The 12,066-nt window shown below is 39.5% G+C and overlaps 1 protein-coding gene across 1 annotated transcript; it reads right to left on the reverse strand.

Annotated features, from left to right (window-relative positions):
• Positions 1-4,641: 4,641 nt before the first annotated feature.
• klf5b (Kruppel-like factor 5b) lies at positions 4,642-11,206 on the reverse strand. Its single transcript, XM_036541449.1, has 4 exons — positions 10,861-11,206; positions 8,281-9,118; positions 7,691-7,750; positions 4,642-4,849 (listed from the first exon to the last, which is right to left on the reverse strand). The coding sequence occupies exons 1-4, from the start codon at positions 11,032-11,034 to the stop codon at positions 4,671-4,673; spliced, it is 1,251 nt and encodes a 416-aa protein (XP_036397342.1). The 5' UTR covers positions 11,035-11,206; the 3' UTR covers positions 4,642-4,670.
• Between the last annotated feature and the right edge of the window lie 860 nt (positions 11,207-12,066).

A 12,066-nucleotide genomic window follows, 5' to 3' on the forward strand; every position in this document is an offset into this window, starting at 1 on the left:
TTACTATATCAAAGTAAAAAAAAACACACCCATTGTAAAGTACTCATTTTCCATAGTGACTGCATGCAATGTCATATTGGAACACTTAAATCACCATGAGTCACCACTTTCCTTGATTCATTTTTATGAGTTTTATTGAGGAAGAAAAATAGAAGAATAGGAGTGCTAGACATAGGCCAAGTCAGAACAGTCTAGTTTGTACCACACTTGTTTATGCATATAGATTTTTAGCGCACATATGTTACTCTTTTGTGTGACTGGAACAAGGGAGCTGACCGCCCCCTCCTTCTCCCCGTACCCAGGAGGAAAGGTCCCTGTGCTTTAGAGCAGGCTTGATCACACTGAGAGAGGCTCTGATGTAAGGAGAGAGCAAAGGCCTGTAGGAGGAAATCTCAGGGGGAAATCTGAGATTTCTGTTTCGCTGGATCCACAGAGACACTCAGATTGTTTGGTTTGCATTTGACATCTGAAGCGCATTATGTGCAGGTCTGAGGTTACTGCTCTGAATCAACCAAGAACATGTGCAAAGATGAAAAATCCCCCGTTTGAATCATAAAAGTGTTTATTTTCCTTTTGCATGTTTCCGGATCTGATACAAGAACACCATTGTTTCTTTCTTTTTTTTTTTTTAACAATGTAGCCCGAAAGGAAGCTAAAATAAATCTACATAGAAATCCCCATTTGCAATGTAAATAATTAGTGTCATTTTTAAAATGTGTGGATGTAATGTAATCCACCTGCAGGCCCCAAATCTTTTCTCCATCTTCAAGGACTTCATACTGTCCCACAATTCAGCTTTTTCCAGTTGATCTGTACACTGCACAAACTTTCCTTGTCTGTGACTTTATCTGACTCCGTTGTTATTCAGGATGTACAGAGAAATTTCAGCTTAGGTGTTTCAGAACTGTTCCTGACCATTCTGATTTAAGTCTTATTGACCCCCAGACGTTTTAACCAACCCATTTGTATTATTGTGCAAATTTTGCAATCACATGTTGAATATGGGAAAAGATATTTAAGATTCACCAAAAGAAATGATAAAAAAATTGTGAAATACTGGAAAGAAAAATTCACACCACAAAAATAAACAAAAAACCTCTCATCACATCACATGATGCCACTTATGTTATACTCGCATGCGTTTGGCTAGATAACAAAGATCCTCTGTTCCACTAAGCAAATGTGCAATGTCATACAATGACAAATGCATTCCTATACAGTTTTTAGAAGTCACCACTAAAATCGTGTGACCTGCTTAAAAATTGTGCTATATTTATTCGTAACACATTCAACAGACATGCCCTTTACCACAGGCAGGAGTAGAGCAGAGTCAAAAATGCCTACTTCCAATCCAAAGATAGGCCTCATCAGAAGAGTGCATATAAAAATTAGGTTGATACTTTTTCTGTTTGCTAGAATTATTAAATACTTTTAATTTTTAAACTGATATTAGTGATATTTGTATCAACTGTCTTCACACAACCGAACACTTCACTTTTTAGTGAACTGAGTATCACATTCAGAAAATAAAGAATACTTTCTTCTAGTGAACCAAACTAGCACTGCATTTAAAAACTCAAATATGGTGTTTGCTCAAGTAATCTGAAGAATGAAATACATTGGCATTGATCATTTTATCTTCAATGTTTCCTTTTATTGTTTGTTGTGTGCCAATAAAAATCAAGCACTGTGTTACCTCAGATCTGGAAGCCTTTCAACCACCTGCTATTATATGTATTCATTAATCACCCGGCACTTGATAACACAGGTAGTTTGCTCTCAAGTGGCCAGCTCCAAGCACAAACATGAACTCATTGTTTCATCACTCTGACAACATTAGCAGCTCTGTGGTAGCATATCTTGTAGGCATAATTGAAAGAAACAGACATCAAAAGTTTTTGCTGTTTAAAAACCCTTGATACAAGATGATGCGAAACCATGCACACACATGCAAATTATATATGCACAGAGACATTTCTAAGAATTTCAGACTGGATATGATTGTTAAATACCAGAAATATCAATACTTAAATGGTAGAATGAAACAAAAGTACATAATGTTTTGTGTCTGAATATGTTTTCTTCACACATGTGCGCGCACATACACACACACAAAGTTCAGGCTGCATGTTTGTTTTGCATTGCCACATTATGACTAACCACCATGTAATGTGTAGCTGCTAAGAGAACCTGTGTACATTAGCTAACATATCTACAATCAAAGTGAACAACATACATCTGCAAAGCTGATCTAAATGCATTTAATGGCAGTTGAAAAATCAGATTTGCTTTTGTAATTTGGACTGACAAAGCTGTTAGGACTTTTAAAGAAGACTGCATCTTAGAGATTAGTCTTTACGGATTTATAATGCAGAAGAGGTTCACTGTAATGGAAGAAGGATCTCACAGCATTATGCTGTGGCAATTCCATGACGTAAAATCACACTATAAAGAAGCACAGGTTGGTTGTTATCGACCTCTTTTTAAGTCTGTAACTCACCAGAAGTGAAAATATTTGGGGAAAAGTTTGAGAGTAAACCAATGTGTTGAATATGAGATTTGTTAAAGGTACAAGTCTATCATGTAGAGTTCCCTGAATAGGTATTTTTTTAGCCAGATATAATACAGAATTATTAGAACACCATGGGTTTTTGGCTCCAGTCTCTCCATTATAAGTTCTTCTCTTAACCATGGCTAATATTTTCTGTTTTAATAATCTGAAAATTATTGATGAGGGTGCATATTTCTGACATTTCATTAGCATGTCCACTCTCCAACATGAAGGTTGTAAAGTTGTGATAAGTGTTTATCGAATAAGGAAAAGACACAGAGGCTTTGTATGTACAAGTAACATTGAAAAGTAATGACTGCATTTTATTAGGCTTTTTTATTCAGTTCCTAACAGCAATGGATGTTTGGGACAACCATTTTAGCGGACCTCATCATACAGTTTACACAAACATTTCAAAAATCATATAAAAACAGAATAATTCAGAACAACAAAAAGTCACACAACGTGGAAGCAGGACAGGCTGCAGGCCTGTCCTTTTGTTTTAATGATTAGAGGAGAGCAACCAACACTTTGGAAAAACAATATTTACATTTGGATGCCAAGTATTTACATTAAGGCATTTTAGTTACACAAAAAACAATCAATCTTACTCGTCTGATTTCGTTTCACTAAGGTACACAATAAATAATAAAGAAAAAAAGTACAATTTTTACGGTAAAGAACCAAATGGTTTTAAAGAGCTAAGAATAGGCAGCAATCCAATCCCATTTAATAGCATACCACGAGGAAACCCCATGAGAAATTTCTCCAAGCTCTGTCTTCCAAAGTACCTTTTAGCATTTTAGTCGCATTTCACAAAACCTCAGAAGGCACTTAGGATGAAATGTGTGTTCGCAATGCATATTACAGACAATGTAAATGTGGTTTTCTACATTCATTTGGCTTCATACATCAGAAATAAAAAAAACATAAGTAGCATGCATATGTGTAAAAAGAGGTCTGTACAAATGATACATCCGTTTGAAGTTGTCTGATCCCACTTTTCCACAATCCCTTTCTGTATCCCTCTATGATCTTAAATAATTCATTGTTATTAAAGTTCAGTAGCAATAGATTATTTTCTCCTCGTGAGGATATAAATACTTTTACATTTTACATCCAGTTTGAAATAAAAGCTTTCCTTTGCTGCTGAGAAAATCTCTAAATCCAGTTCCTATTGTGATTCTTCCAGTGCTATAAAATGATCAAATTACATTTTCCAGTTAACTCGTTACAGGAAAATGGCGTCAAATGTACAGTAACTATGCAGAACTTTGTTCTAACTGGTAAATTCAAATTATTGAGGCAAACAGTGACACCCATTGTGAGAAGTGCTTGCTGCTTCACCAAGTTTGAATTACAAGTTTCTCTATGTCTCATTTTAGTAGTGTTAAAAACCACTGTTAAAAGCTTACTTGCAAATCTGGAAATAGTGTTGGAAATAGTAGTTGGTTTATGAGAGTTTTTTTTTATTACAGGCAGAAGTATGTAGTGTTTCTGAAGCTACAAGACTTTGGTAAACATGGCTATGTAGTTCTACCCAAAATGTCAGTATTACTATATTATCATGTGAATACAATTGATTACCATGTTATTCTTGATGATGAAAATGTTAAATTGAAGAAAAAAGTTCAAGTAAATTCCAAGCTTTGATCTTTGGTTTGCAATACCTTCCAGCCAACAGGAGTCACCTTTTCTACAGAACAGCCTTTGGGAGTTTAGGAAATGCTCTCATTGTAATGAACTGGTGCTTTGGTCAAAAATCAAAAAAATAAATTACATTTTGAATATCTAAATATATTCTCCTGTCAAGAAGACATGTGAGTCCAACTATGTGGCTATACACCGAAACATGATATCGAGATAGCTGACAGTTATTTGAAAAGCACTCGTGTGCTAATGGTTTTAAACAAACCAATCCATCAAAAAAAAACAACATTTTCCAATTACTAATACAGTGAAAACAAAATAATTGCACCATGTCTGCACTAAACCACTATAAATATAAAAAATTCCAGTTCCCTACAGATGATTAAAAAAATAAAAATCAAACGCGTAGTGGCAAAAGCGCAGAGGGTGAGGGGGGGGGGGGGGGTGGTGGTGTGGGCAGTGGTCTGGTCTAGTTCTGGTGCCTCTTCATGTGGAGGGCCAGGTGGTCAGAACGTGAGAAACTGCGGCTGCACACCGCGCACTGGAAGGGCTTGGCCCCGGTGTGCTTCCTGAAGTGGCGGGTCAGCTCGTCCGAGCGGGCGAAGCGCCAGTCGCACCCCTCCCATGTGCACTTGTATGGCTTCTCCCCTGAAATGCAAAAGACAGCCCTGCAAACGTGAGACCGCGGCCCGTTGAGGAGGTTACTGCAATCGCTGCATTTACACCGCATTACAGAAGTGCAAGTTACGCGTGTTGCCCACGGATAAGGAAATAAACAGTATGAACATGGTCGAAAGATCAGTTTATGAGGTTTGGAAAACCTCGTCTCATTTATTGTCACAGGTGGAGTGGTGTAAAGATCTGCTGAGTGAAATAAAAATAGAACCCTGTTTTCACAATTTGAATACTTTGGTCTGCATGTAGGATTTTGTTGAGGTTCTGAGTACAAACTGTCGAAATGTGTCAAAAGCGTATTTCAACGCCCTTGTTTGAACTTGTAATTATTTAAAGCATGGAATTTTCTGTGCAGTAACTGTTACGTGTTAAATTGCAAACCCTTGGCAGGCTCGGAGATTTATCCCCTCTAAATGGTCGTATCTATGGTTTCACAATAAACACTCATTCTCATACCTCCTTCACATATTTAGTGTGTACTCTTGTTAAAAACAATGCCACCCCTTTGAGCAAGTACTCTGACAGCGACACATGTTGATGCTGGGTATTAAAGACATTAATGTGAGTAGAGGCCAGGGAGTGGTTTGATAGGACAGCAGAGTGTGAGTTTCCCAAGGTACAAATGAAAACAATTTAAAGCCTGCTCTATATGGAGAAACAAAACTACGAAATCTCGTTTGGAGGCAAGCCCAATCGTGCCATACCCACACAAAATACACTGTTATTTCATTCCCACAATGCATTAGGTAATGAGCAATCACAGGCCTGTCTTAAAAATAGAAACCAAATATTATGCTGTTGACAGATGAATACACCGCAGAGTGTACGCCTCATCAACAGTTTCGTGACAACACTGGATGAGTAAATGATTGTTCAGTAACCTTCTGCAGATGAACAGACTTAAAGATTCCACAAAAATACCACAAACACAAAACAGTCCTCAAATGAATGAAAAGCTTCCTGCATTAAAATGATAAGACTGCTAATGGACACATTAACCACAGTTTATCTTGAACAGAGCTTTTCATGTAAGATTACAAACATTAACCTGACAAATACAAATTGCCTTGCACCCCACAGCTCTCTTCAGTCTTGCATGTACGTATGCACTTTCAAAACTGTTGACGATTATCTACATTTTGGTACTGTTGGCATTAATTTTCAGTTGGGAATAGCAGCAATCTGGGAGTTGTTGCACGTTGCAGCATGCAGAGCTGGATAAATTAAGCCCATTAGAAGCCATCTTTTTTCAACAAGCCAGTTATTCTCCATGACTAGACCTCTGGCGTCTTAAGGACAAAAAAGGAGAGCCCCTAAGCTCGCTCTGGGGCAGAACGCAGGTAAATGTGGAACAACAAATGCATTAACATGTTTGGACTACCAATGGCAGACAAACTTTGCCAGGAGCACTTTTCAATGCAGAAGACAGACGGGATCGTCTTTATCACAGGTGATTATCAGGCTATTGTAAAGACCTTTTCAGCTTAGCAAAAGCCCCCCTCTTCAAATATTTCAGATAATGGCTGTTGATAGAAAGGCAGCGGGACCTCCCAGTGTGCTTGTAATGAATTAGGCAGAATGAGGCATATAGGGTATGGTCTAATACTGCCAAAAGAGAGCCAGAGAGAGAGAGAGAGAGAGTGACAGCAAGAGTGGAAAAGACAGAAAGAGATAGCAAGTGGGAGAGAAAAAGAGAGGGAGAGAGAGAGAGATAGAACAAGGGAGCAAAAGACAGAAAGAGATAGCAAGTAGGGGAGAGAGAGAGAGAGAGAGAGAGAGAGAGAGAGAGAGAGAGAGAGAGAGAGAGAGACTGAGACTTTTCAAAATGCATATCCAGTTTTGTGATGTTCCATTCAAAATTCAAGGGCCAAACAAACATTTTAGCTAAAATCTGTTGCATACAGAAATTCCACTAATATTTGCAAAATATTGATAAGTTCACTCAGAAAAAAAGATTTATACAAGGCATAAATGTAGTAATCACAGGTCTGGGCCCACCTAACGTGGCTTACTGCACAATTCATGCATGTTGCAAAACTGGCTTTTTACTGGAGCAACTCAGATTGAGAAGTGCTACGCTCAGTGGAGCAATAGCAATATCCTTCCTGCCATTCAGTTAAATTGATGTCAAATTAGGCATTTTTTTCCAGATGAACAACCATTTGAGAGGTCAACACAGTTATTCCACTTAGTACCCTGGTATTTCTGTCTGCTCAGACAGACTGCTTTAATTAGAGCAAAACTATTGAGGGCACATTGTGAATTATGGTAGCAGCTTGGCTTCATGACATTGTTCATCAGAATTAAAACTGATACATAAAAATTATTTTCATTAATTTATACAATAGTCATAGAAGACAAATATAACAGCTAAACAAACATGCACATAACTGAAATTGTTTGTATATATAAGGACTATATATAACTATAAGGATTATATATAAATACAAATATATGAAGATTAAATTACTGTTTCTAATTAGATAAAGTTACATGTATGAAAAAATACCTCAGAAAATTCAAAAAGCAGAAAAAAATCATTCTCACAAAATGTATTGTCACAATGTCACAGGAAAATATGAGGAATGTGCTGAAAAGGAGAGATACCGTATGCTGTGTGTCACTTTCCACCTGTTTTTTCTATGGAATCTTATATTGGGAGGCTGTGCGGGATAGTTTTCAGGCTGTGTGCAGAATGAATGCTTGTGCATGCCAAAAGCACACATCTGCCTAGCAACATGACATGGAGGAACCAAAATAAGGCTGGCCTTCTTTAACAGGCCTTTAAAAAACTTTGATAATTAAAATGCTTACCCGTGTGAGTCCTTAAGTGGGCTTTCAAATGCGAGGACTTAGTGTAGACTTTCTTGCATCCTAATTTTGAAGATGAAAAAAGTCAGTCAACGCATGTTATTAAATACAAAAAAACTCTAATCGCTTGTGCATTTCAACTTTGGATTGTTTCATCACAACAGTTGCAAACCAGAATAAAAGGCATCCTATTTCCATCTGAAACTGAAAGCACTTTGACATTATTGATGCAATCATATCCCATTGAGCACCATTTTCATGCTTTTAAATGCGGGGCGCATTATTGCAGCCTTTAAACTACTCTGTGTAAATGGACTATTAATGTCCGAGCCCTATCTTTTTTTATTTGCTTAATCTTTTTGACGCAACGGGATTCGATAGTAATTTCAAAGCTATTTCCTCTCATTTATTTAGAGCTAGTAAAAGGCTTTGGTTACCCCTAAATAATTCAGCACCAAACATGTTCGGGCAGACCAAGGCAAAATGGCACGCTCACTCAATTGAATGTAGTGACAAGTTAAAACCCTTCCTGTAACAACAATGCAAACCTCTGCCTCCATGTAAACACAAGCGAGAGAAAATGAGCTTTTTACCTGGAAAGTCACAGTGGTGTATCCTCCTTTTCTCCAGGTCAGGGTTAGTCCTCCGATTATACCTGACTGGCATGGATGGAGGTGGCGCTGGCATAGCTGCTGGAAGGCTGGGGTTGTGAACAGCCAGTTTAGAGGCAATGCTTGCGGCATAGGAGGGAGGAGGTGACAAGTTCTGCAAGAGCTCTTTTTGCCTGTCCGGGCTCCCCGGCTCAGAGTTGGGTGGCGAGGGTGGGAGATAGGCAGGTTTCTGCTGCTGCTGTTGGACAAACTGGGCTGGCAGGGAATAGCTGCCATTGTGCATGTTGCAGAAGGGTTTGACAACAGTCTGTTGGGGGGCTAAGTGCAGATCGTTGAACGTGGAAATGGAAGTAGACATAGGGATACCGCTGTGAGTGTCTGCAATGGCCTGGGTTCCAGACAGCGGCACGTCCAGCTCAGAGTTGAGGAGGTGAAACAAGGGGCCGTCTTGGGTGATGTCGAGGGAGGGCATCTCTTGCTTGATGAAAATACTGTTGACGTCCGTCCCAGAGGACGAGCTGAAGATGCTGGTGAACTCTGGGAGTGTGGGTGCAGCGCTGCTGTTGGGACAACTGGGGTTCATGAAGGGCTGGATGGGCTCGGTCTTAATGTGGGTCACCGATGACCTCTGTGGTCTGCACAAACCAGTCCGCAGGTATGTGATGTCAGGCAGGAAGACGTTCATGTTAATGCTATAGGGGGAGCCATGATCTTCACCAAAGAACTGGTCTACCACAGATGCACTGTCCCTGCGTGCCTTCTTGACTTCTGGTATAATCAAGGGTTGGGGTGTAAGGTACTTGTCCATCTCTGATCTAGCCTGAGAGAAAACAGAATGTGATGTTAGCCAAAGTGGTTGGCATGCACCTTGTAACAAATGTCCAGTCCTTTTGAAAACAAATTTCAAGTCAATATGTGCTGCATACAACAAAACAAATAAGCATAGGGTCAAATAATTTTAACATTAACAAATTACCACTGAATTTCTATAAACTGTATGCTTGCATTGGCGGCCTTACAGAATTGTGTGGGTTCAAATGAAATTAAGTAAGACCTGTCATACAGGCCTATATATTTCGAGAAAAGTGTACCTGACAGACCAGTCTGAAGTTATTTACACACAAATATTAATACATGTGCAATCATGTCCAGACAGCTTGTTGCATTAATCTTGCAGCATGTTTTCATGAATATTCAATTCTTCAAGATGGGACAACAGGCAGTCAAATTGAATGCAATTTATTCAAAGCGTGTTATTACCCAAGGGCACACAAACAAAACAACAAAGTAAGGAGTACTTTGCCAAATCCATCATTCACATTTCAAAAACCGTCAATCTTTATCGACATATTCAAATAAGAATGTGCTATTCAAATACGAAGCAGATTATTTTAAGACATCAACATTCAGCAAAAACATGCTCTAAACGGCCATGTTGGCATCCTTGTTTTAATGCTGGAGAATTCGTGACATCTTACAACGCATTTCATTCCGCTCGAAAAAATTGCCTTGAATAGCGTGAGCACTAGCAACCGATTGAGATTACTGTCGCACGTTCTGTTACCATCAAATATTTAATTCGAAACGTTCTCGGTCTGAGTGTGCCCGGAGTTTAATGTCAAGCGATAAAACTGTAACACTAGACTCGACATTTTGATGCCTTAACTGTAATCATTCTGTAACCGCGCTGAAGCGCGTGTGGGCGGAGGACGGCCCGATATGTTACTAGCGAGCTTGAACAGTCATCAGCAAAACATTTATCAAGTACTCTTCACTGGGCAAATGCTACATTCCCCCTTCTCCTGTAAAAACTGCTCTCATTCCGAATCCTAAAACAGAACTTGCTGACAAATGGAAAATATGGCCAGATTCACTCGTCTTTTTTCCAAATGACTGCTATCCTCCTTTTCTCAGGCCGCCCGCATGCATGAGATTATATAAAATGCGACGATAAGAACAAAGGGATTATTTCATGCGACAGGTAATCGATGGACAGAACGCAAGGCAGAGAAGCCCTGTTCGACGAAGCTGGCGGCCGGGGGGCTCGAAGTACCCTGCGTAAGCTATGGGAATCCATTTCTGAATTTAGATCTTCCAGCTGTTCGCTGGACATGTATCTCTTTCACAAGTTTTCTGATTAAGGTCGGCGTTGCTGGGAAGTTTCAGATCGGTCCAGAAGTAATGTGCGTGGGCGAGGGGGAGTCAGTTGTTGACGGAATGGTAGTCAAGTGACCAACTGCGAGCAGCGAGTGCCAGCCAGACACCCGAGTTTCAACCAGCCATCCACCCACCCATCCAGCCCGTCTCCCACCATCAGTAGCAGTTCAGATACCACACACTTCCATGTCCGATTCCTTTATTTTTTCATACCAAATCAATGTAAACGATTCAAAAATGATTTCAAAAGCTCAAACATGAGCGCACTGCGCATAGCCATGCCGTACATGCCACACATTGGAACGAATATGTATTCATGACACGATGGTATTTTCCTATGTAAAAATGGATTAAAAGCCAAGTTGCACTGAAATATAATGCAATGTTATATATCGCATACTTTACCTGGGTGTAGTCGTTTGATACAGTCCGTCCACTAAGTGTGTTCTTCGTATCCACGGTGAACAGCGCCGAGTCCTCTCCTTGGAAACCTCCAGTCACCGCAGGTTTGAGATGTGAGTAAAACGGCTCCTCTTCTCCCGGAGCTAGCCCAGTACTCATCGTTAACATGGTGGCCATACACGCCGAGTTTAAAAGTGCAATATGTCCCAAGGTTTATTTTTCTTGATAAAGCTGTATGTTAATCTGAGGTTGCGTCGGAATAATGCGAGAAATTAGAGAACTCCAGGCGGTTGATAGACGTGTCCGCTCTTTAGTCGGGTTTAACTTTCTTGATATATTACGCATCGGCCAGTTTTCTATGCTTCAAGAAGGGGCGGGGCCTAGCATACTGGATTGACAAAACGATACGCCTATATCCACAAACCTTTGAACAGTTTATATTCCCAGTGAGTTCAAAACAAAGATTAAAGGCGTCACAGTAATATCAGATTCTTGTGCTGACTCTCGATGAGAAGAGCTGAACAAAAATATTGATAATCAGTCACAGTAGTACATTTACACGAGCAGTTTTAAATTATATGTGTTTTTGCTTACTCATTCATTCTCCTTCCACACATAATTCAGTTTTAGACATATTTCATGTAAAGGTCCTTATCGCAAATATAGCATGTTCTCCCAACAATTTGAGGTCGTTATTTTAGTACTTAACGCCAACTATATGTAACCGAAGACATGCTTTTGAGTGCCGCGCTGACATTATGCTGCCTTAAACATCCTTAATGGGGTAGCTACAGAGAGCCACTATCTTTTGATCAACACTGTTTTCCACCTTGGAGTCACAAAACGTCAAGTGAGTGTTTACTCGAAGCACCTCACACGAGAAACTAGATGCACACAATTAATAAAGGAATGCAACACTATTTTGAGTGTAACGTATTTTGCATTGGAACCATTTCCAAACGTATTTATTGTTGTGGCCATCCTGACACAAAACCAGATTGACCTGTCCATACTAACGGCCGAGGAGAACTCGGCATCCAAATGGCAGCTCTCTAAATAACACAACTGCCTACCGCTAGGTTGTCAACAAAGTTATAAGAGGCAAAATCAAGAGGGCGGGAGATATGGCAGCAACACGCATTTTATTATCCAATAACATTCCCATGAATTTTATTTTTCAATAAACCTGAAACAAGTTTTTCTTGAATA

This window comes from Megalops cyprinoides, chromosome 11 (assembly GCF_013368585.1).
Source record: "Megalops cyprinoides isolate fMegCyp1 chromosome 11, fMegCyp1.pri, whole genome shotgun sequence".
In the NCBI taxonomy this organism is placed as follows: Eukaryota; Metazoa; Chordata; class Actinopteri; order Elopiformes; family Megalopidae; genus Megalops; species Megalops cyprinoides.